The sequence below is a fragment of the Bos mutus genome, chromosome 24, assembly GCF_027580195.1.
Source record: "Bos mutus isolate GX-2022 chromosome 24, NWIPB_WYAK_1.1, whole genome shotgun sequence".
Lineage (NCBI taxonomy): Eukaryota > Metazoa > Chordata > Mammalia > Artiodactyla > Bovidae > Bos > Bos mutus.
In genome coordinates this window covers 53,026,443-53,046,920 of record NC_091640.1, presented here as the reverse complement: position 1 = coordinate 53,046,920, position 20,478 = coordinate 53,026,443, and the positions used below count along the sequence as shown (strand labels likewise).

The 20,478-nt window shown below is 40.9% G+C and overlaps 1 protein-coding gene across 1 annotated transcript in view; it reads right to left on the bottom strand.

Annotated features, from left to right (window-relative positions):
- Positions 1 to 20,478, bottom strand: part of DCC (DCC netrin 1 receptor) — an 877,980-nt gene that overhangs the window by 82,179 nt on the left and 775,323 nt on the right. The window contains exons 24-25 of the mRNA XM_070361809.1: positions 12,121 to 12,347; positions 1,298 to 1,414 (exon numbers count right to left, since the gene is read on the bottom strand). Coding sequence (XP_070217910.1) covers positions 1,298 to 1,414; positions 12,121 to 12,347 — 344 coding nt within the window. The remainder of the gene's footprint in view (positions 1 to 1,297; positions 1,415 to 12,120; positions 12,348 to 20,478) is intronic.

The following is a 20,478-nucleotide window of genomic DNA, read 5'->3' as shown; positions in this document are numbered from 1 at the left end:
GAATACTGGGGTGGGGAGCAGTTTCCTTCTCCAGGGGATCTTCCCAACCCAGGGATTGGACCCAGGTCTCCCACATTGCGGGTGGATTTTTTACCAGCTGTGCCACCAGGGAAGCCCAAATAGGCTACATATCTTTCTTCAAATGAAGTCAGCTGTCAGGGTTCATGGTCAATGTTGCTGAGGAGCTAATTTAACCAGGGTTGAGTTTTTTTGGGTGGTAACTATGATAGGGAAGAAGAACCAAGGGAGATGAGGCTGTTTAGAAGGGACGGAAGGTAGTAATTAATGCTGGATTGGAAGTTGAGTTTTAATGGAAATAAAAAGACATGAGGAAGACCAGGGATAATGGGAAGGTTGCAGAGTTAATGGACTGTAGGTCCTAGTGGGATTAAAAATTTGTTAGCAAGGGGCCAATAAACGAGAAAAAGAATACTGTGCTAGAAAAAGAGATGACAGAAACTGACATTCTGCAGCAGGTACAGTTATTGGTTTACTGTGTGACATGGAACTGATGAACTGAGGTGGGAAAGAGCTAATATTGTAGGGAACATCAGGAACTAACATCAGATGGATTACGTGCATGGATACTGTAATTACCAAGATTGATCACAGAGGTAATTGGAAAGGAAGTGATTCACAGATACTAATATCTTCAGTGAAAATGGGAGTATGACAGAAAACTTCAACATGAAGGGAGTAGGAAGTGATTATTTCAATATTTGTTTCAAGAGAGCTAGATTATTTAAGTCTGAAAATTAGACTTATTAAAAGTTTTTTAAAATCTATGAAGGTGGTTGTTAGAATAAGATCAATAATGACAAAACTTCCATTCTTTTTAGATCGATTCGTTTTCTATACAACTTCTTAAATATGTATCAACTGATTGCCCATAGATAAATCACGTGGTTGTGTAAGGCAAGCACAACAAACAACAGAGTGAAAATTCTAACTTCCAAATAAAAATGATATGATTTTAATTGTTCTTCATTATGCCCATTTGTCCAGAAAGTTCAGAGAAAACTCTAATCAGGTTTTGATAGCTGATAGAGAAAAGATACACAAAGAAAACTGTATAATATAATATACAAACTGAAACTAATATAATACTGCAAATCAAGGAGGAAAATGCCCACCCACTGGAGTATTCTTGCCTTAAAAATCCCATGGACAGAGGAGCCTGGCGGGCTACAGGCAAAAGGGTTGCAAAGAGTTGGACACGACTGAGCGGCTAAGCACGCATGCCTCATATTAACGTGATGTTGTTCCCGTCTCCACTGTGGCACCAACTGTCACTCACCAGGATTGCTGGACTGGGCATCCATAGGAATCATGAGCTTGGCCCGGGTGGCTCGGCGTGCCGCCAGTGACCTCTCCAGAGTGGACATGGAGCTCCCTGCTTCTTCTGTGTCTTGACCTAAAAGGAAAGCAATACTCTTGAGTATTAATGATGCAATACTTCATTTCTAGCCAGGAACCCCAATGCCTTTTTCATTTCATTGATGCTTTAAATAATAATATCTACTTTTTTGTTTATCAATATGCTCTCATTGTAGAAATGTTAATAAAATTTACCAGAACCTCATTATCCAAAAAGAACTATTATTATTTATTTATAATTTCCACACATGCATATATATGTGTGTGTGAAAGCAAGAGAATATATACTAATATACTTATTTTTCAAAAATGGCATTATACCATACATACTGTTTTGTAGTCTTAAAAAAGTTACAGAAAAATCTTTCTCTGTCAATAAATAAGTCAGCAGTGTAATTTTTAACAGCTCCATAATATGCAACTGTATGAATTAACCACAATCTTTGCAATTTATACTTAAGCCCCAAAGACATTAAATCTTACTATGAAAACATGGGAAACAAACTACATTCTGCAAAAATATGGTTAGGTCTCTATATACAAATTTATTATACTTCCATAAAATGTCATGTTAGAGTCATAAAAATAAAAATGATATATGCAGATTTGAAAACTGAATAAAAATATATGTTGAAAAGTAATACTGAAATTCTGAATACTATATATCAGTTAAAAGAATATGATTCATTGACATGAAGTTTCGTCTGTTTTTTCTTAAATGAAGTATAGTTGATTTTCAATATTATATTAGTTTTAGGCATACAGCATTGTGGTTCAGTAATTTTATAGATAATACTCCATTACGTTATTCAAAATAGTGGTTATAATACCCCGTGCTCTACAGTATATCCTTGTCACTTATCTATTTTATATACAGTAATTTCTGTGTTTTCACCTCATGCCCTATTTTGCCCCTCTTCCCTTTCCTCTTTCCACTGAAAACCACTAGTTTGTTTTCTATATCTGAGTTTGTTTCTGTTTTCCTCGATACGTTCATTTTACTTTTTTCAATTTCGCAAATTAGTGGTATCATACACTATTTGTCTTTGATTCATTTCATTAGGCATAACATTCTCTAGGCCCATCCACACTGCTACAAATGAGAGAATGTAATTCTTTTTAGTGGCTGAGGAATACTCCCCTGTATATGAATACCATAGCGTCTTTATCCACTTGTCTATCGATGGACACATGCTTGGCTTCCGTAACCTGGCTACTGCAAACAGTGCTGCTACGAGCATCGTGTGTGTGTGCTCAGTCCTGTCTGACTCTCTGCGACCCCATGGATTGCAGCCCACTAGGCTTCTCTGTCCATGGGATTTTCCAGGCAAGATTACTGGAGTGGGCTGCCATTTCCTACTCCAGGGAAATTGTCCTGACACAGGGATCAAACCTGCTATGAACACTGGGTACATGTATCTTTACAAATTAGTGTTTTTGCTTCTTTTAGATAAATACCCAAGCACAGAATTGCTGGATCACATGGTAGTTCTGTTTTTAGCTTTTTTCAGGAACCTCCATACTGTTTTACATAGCAGATGAATCAACTTACACACCTACCCACAGTGTACAAGGATTTCCTTTTCTCCACATTCTTGCCTACATTTGTTTTTTGTAAACTTTTTGATGACACCCATTCTGACAAGTGTAAGGTGATGTCTAATTGTGGTTTTGATTTGCCTTTCTATTAATTAGAAATGTTGAGCATCTTTCATGTGCCTATTGGCCATTTGTATATCTTCTTTGGAAAAATGTCTATTCAGCTCTTCTGCCCATTTTTAAATTGGGTTGGCTTTTTTTTTTTTATATTGAGTTATATGAGCTGTTTATATGGAGAAGGCGATGGCACCCCACTCCAGTACTCTTGCCTGGAGGATTCCATGGACAGAGGAGCCTGGTGGGCTGCAGTCCATGGGTTGCTGGAAGTTGGACACGACTGAGCGACTTCACTTTCAATTTTCACCTTCATGCATTGGAGAAGGAAATGGCAACCCACTCCAGTGTTCTTGCCTGGAGAATCTCAGGGACAGGGGAGCCTGGTGGGCTGCTGTCTATGGGGTCGCACAGAGTCTGACATGACTGAAGAGACTTAGCAGAGCTGTTTATATATTTTGGATATTGACCCCTTGTTGGTAATATCATTTGCAAATATATTCTCTCATTTAGTAGGCTGCCATTTCATTTTGTCAATGGTTTCCCTTGCTGTGCAAAAGTTTTAAGTTTAATTAGGTCTCATTTGTTTATTTTTGCTTTTATTTCTTTTGCCTTAGGAGTATGTGTGTGTGTGTGTGTGTTAAATCTCTTTAGTCGTGTCTGATTCTTTGTGATGCTATGGACAGTAATCTGGAGTTTGCTCTGTCATGGCATTCTCCAGGCAATAATACCAGAGTGGGCTGCTATGCTTCTTCCAGGGGATTTTCCTGACCCAGAGATTGAACCCACATCTCCTACATTTACTGCATTGCCAGGCTCCTGAGACCCACCTGGGAAGACCTACCTTAGAGGACAGGTCCAAAAATTATTGCTGTGATCTATGTCAAAGAGTGTTCTGCCTATGTTCTCTTCCAGGAGTTATATACTTTCAGATCTTATTCTGTCTTTAATCCATTGTATTTTTGTATACAGTGTGAGGAAATGTTATAATATCATTACTTTACATGGAACTGTAAAGTTATTCCAGGACCACTTATTGAAGAGACTGTCTCTTCTTCTTTGTATATTCTTGCTTCCTTTGTCATAGTATAACTGACCATCAGTTCAGTTCAGTTCAGTCACTCAGTCATGTCTGACTCTTTGCGACCCCATGAATCGCAGCATGCCATGCTTCCCTGTCCATCACCAACTCCTGGAGTTCACTCAGACTCACATCCATCGAGGCAGTGATGCCATCCAGCCATCTCATCCTCTGTCGTCCCCTTCTCCTCCTGCCCCCAATCCCTCCCAGCATCAGAGTCTTTTCCAATGAGTCAACTCTTCGCATGAGGTGGCCAAAGTACTGGAGTTTCAGCTTTAGCATCATTCCTTCCAAAGAAATCCCAGGGCTGATCTCCTTCAGAATGGACTGGTTGGATGTCCTTGCAGTCCAAGGGACTCTCAAGAGTCTTCTCCAACATCACAGTTCAAAAGCATCAATTCTTCAGCACTCAGCCTTCTTCAAAGTCTAACTCTCACATCCATACATGACCACTGGAAAACCATAGCCTTGACTAGACGAACCTTTGTTGGCAAAGTAATGTCTCTGCTTTTGAATATGCTATCTAGGTTGGTCATAACTTTCCTTTCAAGGAGTAAGCGTCTTTTAATTTCATGGCTGCAGTCACCATCTGCAGTGATTTTGGAGCCCCCAAAAATAGTCTGACACTGTTTCCACTGTTTCCCCATCTATTTCCCATGAAGTGATGGGACCAGATGCCATGATCTTCTAAATATTTTCTGAATGTTGAGCTTTAAGCCAACTTTTTCACTCTCCACTTTCACTTTCATCAAGAGGCTTTTTAGTTCCTCTTCACTTCCTGCCATAAGGGTGGTGTCATCTGCATATCTGTGGTTAGGTGTGGGTTTATTTTGGGGTTATTTATTCTGGTCCACTGATCTATTTGTCTGTTTTGGGGCCAGTACCATGCTATATTGATTTCTGTAGTTTTGTAGTATAGTCTGAAGTCAGAGAGTCTGATACCTTCAACTCTGTTCTATTTTTCAAGATTGTTTTAACAGTTCAAGGTCTTTTGTGGTTCCATATAATTTTCGGAATATTTGTTCTATTCTATGAAAATGTCATGGATATTTTGACAGGGATTGCATTAAATCTATAGATTGCTTTGGGTGATTTGGGCATTTTGATGATATTAATTCTTCCAATCATAGTTTTGTCCTTTTAACCAGGACATCATCAAGAACACTTCATGTATTGTCAACTTTAACTAACAGGATCTCAAGTACTGCTTTCCCTATCACTACAGAGTTGGCAAGAAGGTCCTCAAATTAAAGACAAATGGGCACAAGCATCTTCTCACTCTGAATAAAATGGCTATTTTGGAGTTAAACATTTCCCAAGACTTGGTAAGAGACATCAAAATCTGTCTCACTGATCTGAAATGTCACTGGAGCATATATATATATATAATGAGAAGGAAAATCAAGAAGGAGGTATCCTAGAAATCATTAGCAAAACCTTCTAAGGCCTGAGAGACAATTTTATTCTCTCCAGTGAGAGACAGAGGTGCTCTTCCTCTCCTGATGGCTAAGATAAAATGAAGCTATAATAAAAGACATCTACAGACTCTTGAGGTTCCTGCAAAAGAGATCTGCCTTTCATTTATTCCCTAGGTAGAAGCTTATTGAGGCAGCAGGCTTGCTGGTCTACCCTATGTCTATTCAAACAGACAAGAGATAACTGAACCAAGCATGTCTGAGAGATGAGCCAGTGTGGATTATGAGCGTTCTCATCATTTGGCTTGTCAAAGACAGAGGAGCTTCCTGTGGGTCACATGGGCAGCTGGAAAGTTAGGCTTGAAAGTAGCTGACCCTCCAGAAGACCAGTGAGGTGGACAGGTACATCTGTTTCACGGGGGTGGGGGGGAGGGTTAAGTCCTGACGAGGTATCTCAGATCATGGAATTGGCCAGAGAAGCATCCCACAGGCTCCCGTAAATAATTCATATTGTGTTTTATAAGAGGCTGAGAATCTGGGTGCCACCTGAGGTCAGCCCATGTGCCCAGAAAATCAGTGAAGAGCTTCACATTGTGCTCTCTTCCCTCCCACCTTGACTTTCTCCTTTCATCTTTTCTTTATCTCCAATCGCTGTACCCCCACAAAAACCAGGAAGAGCAGGGAGGTAAGAAGAATGGCTAAAGGTGTTTCTGAAATGGAGTAAGCTCCCTGCTTCTGTCCCACCCCCACTGCTCCATTTATTCCAAGGTGCTGGAGGATTCAGGAAACAAATTGTAATGCCCCTAGTCCTCAGAGCCAAAAGTCTGACCATAGGAGAAAAAGAATCTTTAAATTAAATTTCAGATTTTAGTTTCTAATGGAACTGGACCATGGTTTAATGATAGAAAGTGACAGAAAAGTTAAGGACTCTGCTTGAGATATCACTTAAGGTCTAGAAAAAGAATACTTACGATAAAAAAAAAAAAATCAGCAATTAGAATCTTTGTTTGAACGACACTGTGAGAAAGCCTCACCAACCAGCTACACTTTCAATCAGTTAGAATATTTTAATTTGGTTTAAAACAGCAATTCAGACAGTATGATACTGGCACAAAAGTAGAAATATAGATCAATGGGATAAGATAGAGTGCCCAGAGATAAACCCACACAGCTATGGTCAGCTAATCTATGACAAAGGAAGCCAGAATATACAATGGAGCAAAGATAGCCTCTTAGATAATTGGTGCTGGGAAAACTGGACAGCAACATGTAAAGGAATGAAATTAGAACACTCCCTAACACCAAACACAAAAATTAACTCAAAATGGATTAAAGACCTAAATGTAAGGCCAGATACTAGAAAACTCCTGGAGGAAAGCATAGGCAGAAGACTCTGACATAAATCACAGCAAAGTCCTTTTTGACCCACCTCCAAGAGTAATTAGAATAAAAACAAAAATAAACAAATGGGACCTAACTAAACTTAAAAGCTTTTGTGCAGCAAAGGAAACCATAAGTAAGATGAAAAGACAACCCTCAGAATGGGAGAAAATATTTGCAAATATAGCAACTGACAAAGGATTAATCTCTAAAATATAGAAATAATTCATGCAGCTCCAAAAAACAAACCCAATCAAAAAAATGGGCGGGAGACCTTTTTAGACCTAAATAGACATTTCTCCAAAGAAGACATACAGATGGCCAACAAACATATGAAAAGATGCTCAACACCATTAATTCTTAGAGAAATGAAAAACCAAAACTACAAGGGGGGCGGGGTGGGGGAGATATCACCTCACACTGGTTAAAATGACCACCACAAAATCTACACACAATAAATGTTGGAGAGAGTGTGAAGGAAAGGGGACCCTCTTGTACTGTTGGTGGGAATGTAGACTGATACAGCTACTATGGAGAACAGGATGGAGGTTCCCTGTATGCATGTGTGTTCAGTCACCAAGTCCCGTCCGACTCTGCGACCCCACGGACTGGAGCCCCCTAGGCTTCTCTGTCCATGGATTTCTCAGGCAAGAATACTGGAGTGGGTTGCCACTTCCTCTCCAGGGGATCTTCAAGAATTAGGGACTGAACCTTACAATAGCCAGGATATGGAAACAGCCTAAATGTCCAGGATAAAGAGAATGTAGCACATATATAAAATGGAGTATGACTCAGCCATAAAAAGGAACAAAATTGGGTCATTTGTAGAGATGTGGATGGACCTAAAGAATGGCATATAGAGTGAGGTTATGTCAGAAAGAGAAAAACAATATGGCAGATTAATGCATGTATGTGGAATTTGAAAACTTTGGTATAGATAATGTTATTTACAAAGTAGAAACAGAGACACGGACATAGAGAACAAACATATGGCTACCAAGGAGAAAGCGGGGGTATGGGATGTATTGGGAGACTGGGGTTGATGTACATGTATATGTATATATATATACACACACTGTTGATACAATGTATAAAATAGACAACTAACGAGAACCTACTGTATAGCATAGGGAACTCTATTCAGTGCTCAATGTGACCTAAATGGGAAGGAAGTCCAAAAGGAAGGAGATATGTGTATACAGATAGTTGATTCACTTGGCTATACAATGGAAAATAACAACATTGCAGAGCAACTATACTCCAATAAAATTTGTTAAAAAGAAAAAAAAAGCTAAATTGTCTGGATAAAAATAATCCAGATAAATGAATAAGTGATTGAGCATTTTTTTATTGAATCTAATTATTTCCATAGACAACTGATTCATAAGGATTACTCATACAGTTGTGTTTTCCAAAGTCTATTTGGATTATTAGTATATTTGGCAGTGGTATAATACACTTCTAATTTCCTACTCAAAAAAACCAAACCAAAATAAAACCAGCTACTGATTCTGAATCTACCCAATGAATTGACCAAGCAATTTCTTGATGAGAGTATTGGGTTGATTATGCAACTTCCCATAAGCATTTTGAAACTATAAGAGCCCACAGAAAGTGAAACATCCTATCAACCATTTTCTGTTTATTTCTCAGTTATTCCTGGACATGGATTGTTCTCCACCAAATCATTAAACAGCAGGCTTTTTTTTTTTTTTTTTAGATCACTTTGTACACCAACAGAGCCTTCAGGGAGACTCCATTTGACTAGGCTAGTGAGTTTGAGCAAGCTCCGGGAGTTGGTGATGGACAGGGAAGCCTGGCGTGCTGCAGTCCATGGGGTCACAGAGTCAGACACGACTGAGTGACTGAACTGAACTGAGTGATCACATAACATGATTGTGTGGGGATGACAGTCGATCTCCATGGTAATCAAGGCAAAGTAACAGAATAGTTGATGTTTTCATACTTCAAGTGTCCCTGAAGTGACTTTTTTTAAAGCAAGGGATTGACAGAAAATTTAAAATCAACTTTTCAAAGACACAGGGAAGTAAAATATGTACAAATGGCTTCAAATTTTGTCTTGACAAAACTTCTGTTCAAGATGTAACAAAATCCAATTGGTTCATTTAGCCTCCACATTTCGATATGTCCTAACTGGATTGCCTCCTGTCTCTTAGAAGTTTTAAGAAGCATCACAATTATATAAGGCAGTTGACGAGACGATAGAATAGAAAGTAAACCCAGTTAATTAACCAAATTTACATCAGATTACTTTCAGTTCAGTTCAGTTCAGTTCAGTTGCTCAGTCGTGTCCGACTCTTTGCGACCACATGAATTGCAGCACGCCAGGCCTCCCTGTCCATCACCATCTCCTGGAGTTCACTCAAACTCATGTCCATCGAGTCGGTGATGCCATCCAGCCATCTCATCCTCTGTCGTCCCCTTCTCCTCCTGCCCCCAATCCCTCCCAGCATCAGAGTCTTTTCCAATGAGTCAACTCTTTGCATGAGGTGGCCAAAGTACTGGAGTTTCAGCTTTAGCATCATTCCTTCCAAAGAAATCCCAGGGCTGATCTCCTTCAGAATGGACTAGTTGGATCTCCTTGCAGTCCAAGGGACTCTCAAGAGTCTTCTCCAATATCACAGTTCAAAAGCATCAATTCTTCAGTGTTCAGCCTTCTTCACAGTCCAACTCTCACATCCATACATGACCACAGGAAAAACCATAGCCTTGACTAGACGAACCTTTGTTGGCAAAGTGATGTCTCTGCTTTTGAATATGCTATCTAGGTTGGTCATAACTTTCCTTCCAAGGAGTAAGCATCTTTTAATTTCGTGGCTGCAGTCACCATCTGCAGTGATTTTGGAGCCCCCCAAAATAAAGTCTGACACTGTTTCCACTGTTTCCCCATCTATTTCCCATGAAGTGATGGGACCAGATGCCATGATCTTTGTTTTCTGAATGTTGAGCTTTAAGCCAACTTTTTCACTCTCCACTTTCACTTTCATCAAGAGGCTTTTGAGTTCCTCTTCACTTTCTGCCATAAGGGTGGTGTCATCTGCATATCTGAGGTGATTGATATTTCTCCTGGCAATCTTGATTCCAGCTTGTGCTTCTTCTAGTCCAGCGTTTCTCATGATGTACTCTTCATATAAGTTAAATAAGCAGGGTGACAATATACAGTCTTGACGAACTCCTTTTCCTATTTGGAACCAGTCTGTTGTTCCATGTCCAGTTCTAACTGTTGCTTCCTGACCTGCATACAAATTTCTCAAGAGGAAGATCAGGTGGTCTGGTATTCCCATCTCTTTCAGAATTTTCCACAGTTTATTGTGATCCACACAGCCAAAGGCTTTGGCATAGTCAATAAAGCAGAAATAGATGGTTTTCTGGAACTCTCTTGCTTGTTCCATGATCCAGCAGATGTTGGCAATTTGATCTCTGGTTCCTCTGCCTTTTCTAAAACCAGCTTGAACATCAGGAAGTTCACGGGTCACATATTGCTGAAGCCTGGCTTGGAGAATTTTGAGCATTACTTTACTAGCGTGTGAGATGAGTGCAATTGTGCGGTAGTTTGAGCATTCTTTGGCATTGCTTTTCTTTGGGATTGGAATGAAAACTGACCTTTTCCAGTCCTGTGGCCACTGCTGAGTTTTCCAAATTTGCTGGCATATTGAGTGCAGCACTTTCACAGCATCATCTTTCAGGATTTGAAACAGCTCAACTGGAACTCCATCACCTCCACTAGCTTTGTTCATAGTGATGCTTGCTAAGGCCCACTTGACTTCACATTCCAGGATGTCTGGCTCTAGGTCAGTGATCACACCATCGTGGTTATCTGGGTCGTGAAGATCTTTTTTGTACAGTTCTTCTGTATATTCTTGCCATCTCTTCTTTAACTATTGGTAAATGACCCGAGAATGACTGGCAAGTATATACATCCACAAAAGTGGGAGACAATTTGTGATGGTGCTGCTGCTGCTGCTAAGTCGCTTCAGTTGTGTCTGACTCTGTGCAACCCCATAGACAGCAGCCCACCAGGCTCCGCCGTCCCTGGGATTCTATGGGCAAAAACAGTGGAGTGGGTTGGCATTTCCTTCTCCAATGCATGAAAGTGTAAAATGAAAGTGCAGTCGCTCAGTTGTGTCCAACTCTTCATGACCCCATGGACTGCAGCCTACCAGGCTCCTCTAGGGAGGGATTTTCTAGGCAAGAGTACTGGAGTGGGTTGCCATTGCCTTCTCCCATTTGGGATGGTATTACTTAGTAATTTAATTAATTACTTCAGATTAATTAATTTAATTACTTATTTAATTAATTATTAAGTAATTACTTCAGATTAATCTGAAGTAATCTGTACTTCAGATTAACTTGGAAAAATTCCTTGAGCTAAGAGGTATTTATCAATAACCTGCTAATTTTACTTATATTTTGTTTCACTGTTGCTGCTTTTTTATTGTACCATTCTCTAGGATATGTACAATTTGCAGAATATATTTCTGTAAAGATGACCATTTAATGTGTCCAGTTGTGGTGATAATTATTCCTATGTGTGCCTAGTCGCTCAGTCATGCCTAGTCGCTCAGTCATGTCCGACTTCTTTTGAGACTCCATGGACTGTAGCCTTCCAGGCTCCTCTGTCTATGGGATTCTCTGGGCAAGAATACTGGAGTGGGTTGCCATGACCTCCTCCAGGGTATCTTTCCGACCAAGGGATCAAACCCAGGTCTCCCGCATTGCAGGCAGATTCTTTACCATCTGAGCCACCTGGGAAGCCCCATAATTCCTTTATTATGTTTTAAATATAATGCGTGTGTGCATGCTAAGTTGCTTCAGTCATGTCCGACTCTTTGCGACTCCATGGACTGTAGCCCTCCAGGCTCCTCTGTCCATGGGATTCTCCAGGCAAGAAGACTGGAGTGGGTTGCCATGCCCTCCTGCAGGGGACCTTCCTGACTTAGGGATTGAACGGCATGTGGCTCCTATACTGGCAGACAGATTCTTTACTGCTGAGCCACTGGGGAAGCCCTTCAAATATACTGTGTGGATATAAAAAATCGTGTTATATATAACATACATATGTAAGTTACCAAGTATCAATAAATAAAAGCCATGATTTCACCACAGGCTCGCACACACAAAGAGGGCATCAAGAGCTCCTCTGGGCAGGGGTCAGCGTGGGATGTTTTTCCTGCCACCAATGAGGTCAGTTACCTGAATGGGAGGTGCTTTTGCTCCCCAGCTGCGTCTCTGACTGACTGTGGCTGACGGGCGTGAGGTCTTGGCAGCTCTGGATGGGGGAGTCTCTCGCCGTCGGGTCGGTGCCTGGTGGCTTCTCGATATTTTTCATCTCCATTTCTTCATGATGGATCCACAGGTCCGGGGGCCGGAGGTCCTTCTGGCTGCCCTTTCTTTTGCCAACACTGTGGGTGGCCCGTTTCCTATGGAACAAAATCAGGAGGCAGATGTGAGTACCTTTATTCGATGGCTTTTCCTCTCTCTCTCTCTTTTTTGTTTCTTAGTCAATTCAAGTTAGAAGCGAGAGAGAGGAGACAAAAGCGCTCCCAGGAGGAACCCCGTGAAATCCAGGCGCTGGCAGCCTCGGCCTGGCTGCCTTTCCTCTCCTTCCCTGGAGCTTCGCTGCCTTCCGGAGACGTGGCGCGGCCTCCCCAGGGCCCGGCGGCCTGCCAGGGAGCGCTTCACGCCAGCATCCCCACTGCGGGCTTCAGCGCGAGGTGACGGTGGGTTAGACGGAGCCATATGCTGTTCTTTGGAGCCAGGCATAAGGTACCCCACGGCAACATCTGTCTAGCAGATAAATGACAGCGTTGCTTCCAAAGGGCAAATGGAAATGAAAAGGCCAGGATTTGTGCCAACAGCCAAGATTGGGGCTTAGAAGAAAGTGTGTACCTCAGCTGTCCAATTTCCTGTGCAACTGGGGAGGTGGCCCTTTGAAGACAAAAAGGCTGCAGAAACACATTCTCGGGAGAATAAAATGCTTTCTTCTTGGAGTCACTAAGTGTCTGGATTCGAACACAATAAGACCCATCTTTTTTTTTTTAAGACCGATCCTTTGACAAAAGAAGAAGCCATTTGGAAGTGTGCTGTAAACATCTCTTATTTTCTTCAGTAAGCATTTAGCAATCCTTAATTTGTTTTTCAGCAGCAGTCTCCTCTTGGGGCCATTGAGATTGCAATGTTCCCTGCAGACTGAGTCAAGAGCCCGATGCTTATGTTAGCCAATCTCTAGAGCAGGGCGTCTGGAGAAGGCAATGGCACCCCACTCCAGTACTCTTGCCTGGAAATATCCCATGGGCGGAGGAGCCTGGTGGGCTGCAGTCCATGGGGTAGTTAAGAGTTGGACAGGACTAAGCGACTTCACTTTCACTTTTTACTTTCATGCATTGGAGAATGAAATGGCAACCCACTCCAGTATTCTTGCCTGGAGAATCCCAGGGACGGGGGAGCCTGGTGGGCTGGCGTCTAGGGGTCGCATGGAGTCAGACAAGACTGAAGCGACTTAGCAGCAGCAGCAGGGCAGGGGGTCAGTAAATTATGACCTGAAGGCCACATCCTCCACTGTTTACTTTTGTGTATTTTTTCTTGTAGTTTTTTCTTTTTTTTTTTTTTTAGATTTTACTTTTGTCTTAATTGGCATCTTGCTCAAAAGCACAAAACAATGAATGATTTGGTGGCTCCATGATAGTTACAAACAAAATCCTTAGGCAAATAGTTACAGTATCCCGCATCAGTTATTTCACATTAAGGGCAGGTTGTTTAAAAAAACAAAAAAACAAAAAACAGTGCTGTGCTTAAAGGGAGCACAAACAAGGTAAGCATTTTAATTTTTTAACAAAGTTAAACCTAGCACCTTTAAAATATAAAAAATACTGTAAGTACAAAAGTATCATTTCTGTGGAGGAAAACTCCAGTGCACCAACGGTGCAAAGAAAAGCAGCATTTTCAAAGCTGGAATTAAGTTTGTGTAAACACACACACACCACCACTCTGCCTCCTATGTGGAATACGCACTTCTGTTGTGCCCTCCCACCAAGGGCTGAAAAGAGCTCCTGGGGAGACTCTCTTTCCAAATCATAGAAACTGCTCTGGCTTCCAGGCTATGGGCTGGGAAGATTTTGGTGTAGGGCAAGGAGATGAACGTGTTCAAATGGGACATGTTCTTTTTCAGACAGGCCAACTGCTAACACTTCTAGTCTAACACTTCCAGTCCCCTTCTCCCCCAGGGAGCCTCCCAGCCCAAGAGTGCCCCTGGCCAGAGGCCCACCTGTGTGATCTCAACTTCAGAGAGGGCGTCTGAGTGCAGAGCTCCATGAGGCAAGAGGAGTGGCAGCCTACCTTACCCATAGCTGATGCTGCTTTGCAAATGGAGCATTTTGGCCAACTCAGGATAACTACAAACACCTGTGATTCTTAACCCACTGTGACCAGTTGGTTGTAAAGTAGGGAATGAGGGTATTAGGTCTTTCCCTTCTTAATATTTTCAAACGTTAATGATTAGTCCTTTCCAGTGTGGTTTTTACATCACTCACAAAGTGATATTTTCTTTCTCTTAAGCACTCCATCTTCACATTGAACCCTGGAGCTTCAGGTCTTACTTTAAACAAGTATGTGCTAAGTCGCTTCAGTCATGTCTGACTCTTTGTGACCCTATGTACTAGCCCGCCAGACTCCATGGGATTCTCCAGGAAAGAATATTGGAGTGGGTTGCCATGATCTCCTGCAGAGGATCTTCCTGACCCAGGGATCGAACCCACGTCTCTTATGTCTCCTGCATTGGCAGGCAGGTTCTTTACCACCAGTGTAACCTGGAAAGCCCTTACCAGGAAAGTAAAAAAAGAAACAATGAGAAGGAGAATCAATGGCCCAATGCTTGCATTCCAGCATTAGGATGAGATAGCAGCTAGACTTTTTTTTTTTTCCTAAATCATTCAGAATTTACCAACTATCCAAAGATTATTTCCAAGCAGGAGAGTTCTGATTTCAACTTCTCCACTGACCCCTGTGCAGCTCAATTTATTCTGTTTCCAAACGCTCATGGAAGGACTTCTTTGTTTATCTATCCCTGGCGCCAGATGGATTTGTAGACACAAAATGCCATAAGGATCACGGTCACCAGCAGAAGGTAGAAAATGGCTCCCAGCAACACCAGGTTCTGCCCACGCAGCACCGCGTTCACCTGGCTCTACTCGGCGGGCTCCCCAGGGCTGGGGCTCAGGGCCTCCAGCAACCCCAGCAGGAGGCGACACAGCCACCACCATACCGAACTCAGCATCTTCTCTGGCCGGCAGCAGAAGCCTGCAGTGCCTGTTTTTGTAAATAAAGTTTTATTGGAAACCGGCCAAGCTCATTCATTCACATTGCATTGTTGAAGAGTTACAACAAATACCATATGGCCCACAAAGGCTAAAATATTTACTCCTGGGCCCTTTTAAGAAATGGTTTTCAACCTCTGCTCTATAGTTTTATAAATTTTTAAATCTCTGCTTGTAGCTTCTGTTTCTCTTAAAATAATAACATTGCTTCATAAGGCAGAATTCAGACAGTTAAAAGCTAACCTTTGGCAGAAGCCCAGAGAAGTACCTCTTTCTCAGTTTTCTCACGTGAAATGGATGGCTTACGAGCATAACTGCTTTCTTGTTAGCTAAATGGTTCAAACAAACTACTCTCAGTGGAGACTCTGTAACCTATTCCAGGCCACTGAGAACAACTTTGGTTCCCCAATTGCTGGATAAGATGCTTTGTACACATTAGGCCATTAGTACATGTTAGTTCTATGATTTGTTCATATTTCTCAATGTTTTTTGTCTTTCCTCAACTAGGCTGATGAGGATATAAAGAAAGAAATCCAGACTTCATATTTATTTAGTGGGAAAAAATGTGTAGGGTTTTCTGCTCTAATGTTTTCCCAACAAGTATCTAAAATGTGCTGATTTCCTGGCAGCAGCCTCACACTGACTCTAGACAATGGTCTATAATAGCCCCTAGATCATTTTCTTGTGTTTAAGATAATAACTCTCTTGCTAACCATTTATTCCCTGAATTCATTTCCGTACACTTCACTGACCCACAGGAAACGAGTTTGCAGTTCACACATAACTCTTTGTGTAATCCATCTCTGGTCATTTAGAAGAAACTCATGTCATTTTCAAACTTGGAGATTTCACCCAAGTATCTTTCTAACATATCACAATGCTAAATAAGTTAAACCCTGGTGCCCATATGACTTCACAGAGGCACACCAGTTCCCAAACCTAGGACAAAATCATCAGAATGTCCGTGATAACTCAATATTTAAATAGCTTGTGGTAAAGATGTTTGTAAAATAATTCATGAAACTGGAAGGAAATGATGAATTCTGGCTCCCTTGCTTACATTCATGCCTAATTCATTCATTCATTTACCAGTCCCCATGACTTCAGTACCAAGCATCTCCAGGCATATCCTACTTAAAAAAAAGTTCTAAATTTGTTCAAGGCAGAACCTTTTTAGTATGTTATGACTTATAACCTCCACTTGGAAACAAATTATTGTTCCTGATAAAATGCATAAGTATTTTTCTGATGGATTTTAATCAGATCACGGCCCACTTCCAAGTAGCTGCTCATCCACTCAGCTGACAGTTATCAACAATCTAAAGATTTCTAAGCAGACTTTATTTCTTTTTTGTATATGTTCTGACAGACCATCTAACCTCTTTTGTTTTTCTATAATGTCTCTTCTCAAGAGAGAAATCTCTGGCCTTGGAGATGCCCCCCTCCCCTGCTGGTAGTAACCCAGTGGTCCATGTAGCAGGGCTATAATAAAACTGGCATCTGCTCATAACTAAACTGTGTGGAGTTTGTCCTAAAACCTGTAGGAAGAACTGTCACGTGAACCTTTTGTCTATCTGCTGGTTCCCTGACTAAATAACTGCTGCCTGTTTTTGTCCCCAGTTCCTCTACCTCACCACTGGAATCCTGTATGGAGATGAACCCAGTGCAATGGTTCCCGAAGTCTGGTCCTTGGACCAGCAGAACTGGCATTACCTTGGAAGTTGTCAGAAATGCACATTCGCAGGTCCTGCCCCATCAGAAACTTGCAAATGGTGTTGAGACTCAGCAGGCTGTGTTTTAACAGCCCTTGAGGGAAATCTGACGCACCAAAACTGAGAAGCACTGTCTTTAGTGAAAGAAAATCAGATTTTCTTAGTTTAGTATAAAGCTAGGTTTTAATATTAGATGCAGAATGCATGCGTGCTCGTGTATGCTCAGTCACTTCAGTCATGTCTGACTCTTTGTGACAGTGTGCGGTAGCCCGCAAGGCTCCTCTGGCTATGGCATTCTCCAGGCAAGAATGCTGGAGTGGGTTACCATGCCCTCCTCCAGGGGATCTTCCCGACCCAGGGATTGAACCCATGTCTCCTGCACCGCAGGAGCATCTTTTACTGCTGAGCCACTGAGGAAGCCCAGATGTAGAATATGTTATGCTATCCTTCCTGCCCCAACACACACACACCTTTTTTTCTAGGTACCAGTAATCTTGGCTTCCAAAAATAGCTGCAGGGTCTCTTCCCATCCACGTGTTCTTGAATAAAGGCAGAACAAGGAATCTTCAAGGCTCTACCTGCTCTTTGTCATACTGTGGCAAAGCTTCCACAGCATGATCAAATTCTGATGAGGACTTATTTCTCCTATCTATGGATTTCTCTATCTATGTAGATAACTAGTACTCATCCATCCATCCATCCATCCATCCAATCTTCTGCCCACAACGCCTTCACAGTCCTATTGACTTACAAACTACTTAAGATCCCTTCAAGCCTGTCTTCTTCAGGAAACCCTCCTGACCAATTTAGGTCAGTATAATCTTAAAATAGCTAAATCACACCCCCTCATATTTCTCAACACCACTCAACTTGCATTGATCACTGTCAGTCTAACTGAGCTGACCAGATGCTCCCTGTGTGTGAATTGTTTTCCTCCACTGATACATGAGCAAAAACTCTCTTTACTTCCCTTCTCCAACATCATCCATTGTTTCACAACATGTATCCCTTTGTTTATTCAGTGAACATTTGTGGATGGTAAATGTGCCAAGAAATGTACTAAGGACTAGAAATGTGAAGATCAAAGAGATAGTGGGAGTGAAAATGGAGAGATCACAACAGACAACACAGAAATACAAAGGATCATAAGAGACTACTATCAGCAATTATATGCCAATAAAATGGACAACGTGGAAGAAATGGACAAATTCTTAGAAAAGTACAACTTTCCAAAACTGAACCAGGAAGAAATAGAAAATCTTAACAGACTTATCACAAGCACAGAAATTGAAACTGTAATAAGAAATCTTCCAGCAAACAAAAGCCCAGGTCCAGATGGCTTCACAGCTGAATTCTATCAAAAATTTAGAGAAGAGCTAACACCTATCCTACTCAAACTCTTTCAGAAAATTGCAGAGGAAGGTAAACTTCCAAACTCATTCTATGAGGCCACCATCACTCTAATACCAAAACCTTACAAAGATGCCACAAAAAAAGAAAACTGCAGGCCAATATCACTGATGAACATAGATGCAAAAACCCTTAACAGAATTCTAGCAATCTGAATCCAACGACACATTAAAAAGATCATACACCATGACCAAGTGGGCTTTATCCCAGGGATGCAAGGATTCTTCAATATCCACAAATCAATCAATGTAATACACCACATTAACAAATTGAAAAATAAAAGCCATACGATTATCTCAATAGATGCAGAGAAAGCCTTTGACAAAATTCAACATCCATTTATGATAAAAACTCTCCAGAAAGCAGGAATAGAAGGAACATACCTCAACATAATAAAAGCTATATATAATGAACCCACAGCAAGCATTATCCTCAATGGTGAAAAATTGAAAGCACTTCCCCTAAAGTCAGGAACAAGACAAGGGTGCTCACTTTCACCACTACTATTCAACATAGTTTTGGAAGTTTTGGCCACAGCAATCAGAGCAGAAAAAGAAATAAAAGGAATCCAAATTGGAAAAGAAGAAGTAAAACTCTCTCTGTTTGCAGACGACATGATCCTCCTCATAGAAAACCCTAAAGACTCCACCAGAAAATTACTAGAACTAATCAATGAATATAGTAAAGTTGCAGGATATAAAATCAACACACAGAGATCCCTTGCATTCCTATACACTAATAATGAGAAAACAGAAAGAGAAATTAAGGAAACAATTCCATTCACCATTGCAACAAAAAGAATAAAATACTTAGGAATATATCTACCTAAAGAAACTAAAGACCTATATATAGAAAACTATAAAACACTGGTGAAAAAAATCAAAGAGGACACTAATAGATGGAGAAATATACCATGTTCATGGATTGGAAGAATCAATATAGTGAAAATGAGTATAATACCCAAAGCAATCTATAGATTCAATGCAATCTCTATCAAGCTACCAATGGTATTTTTCACAAAGCTAGAACAAATAATTTCACAATTTGTATGAAAATACAAAAAACCTCGAATAGCCAAAGCAATTTTGAGAAAGAAGAATGGAACTGGAGGAATCAACCTGCCTGACTTCAGGCTCTACTACAAAGCCACAGTCATCAAGAGAGTATGGTACTGGAACAAAGACAGAAATATAGATCAATGGAACAAAATAGAAAGCCCAGAGATAAATCCATGCACATATGGACACCTTATCTTTGACAAAGGAGGCAAGAATATACAACAGAGAAAAGACAATCTCTTTAATAAGTGGTGCTGGGAAAACTGGTCAACCACTTGTAAAAGAATGAAACTAGAACATTTTCTAACACCATACACAAAAGTAAACTCAAAATGGATTAAAGATCTAAACGTAAGACCAGAAACTATAAAACTCCTAGAGGAGAACATAGGCAAAACACTCTCTGACATAAATCACAGCAGGATCCTCTATGACCCACCTCCCAGAATATTGGAAATAAAAGCAAAAATAAACAAATGGGACCTAATTAAAATTAAAAGCTTCTGCACCACAAAGGAAACTCTAAGTAAGGTGAAAAGACAGCCTTCAGAATGGGAGAAGATAATAGCAAATGAAGTAACTGACAAACAACTAATCTCAAAAATATACAAGCAACTCCTACAGATCAATTACAGAAAAATAAATGACCCAATCAAAAAATGGGCCAAGGAAGTAAATAGACATTTCTCCAAAGAAGACATACAGATGGCTAACAAACACATGAAAAGATGCTCAACATCACTCATTATCAGAGAAATGCAAATCAAAACCACTATGAGGTACCATTTCACACCAGTCAGAATGGCTGCGATCCAAAAGTCTACAAGCAATAAATGCTGGAGAGGGTGTGGAGAAAAGGGAACCCTCTTACACTGTTGGTGGGAATGCAAACTAGTACAGCCACTATGGAGAACAGTGTGGAGATTCCTTAAAAAACTGGAAATAGAACTGCCTTATGAACCAGCAATACCACTGCTGGGCATACATACTGAGGAAACCAGAATTGAAAGAGACACGTGTACCCCAATGTTCATCGCAGCACTGTTTATAATAGCCCGG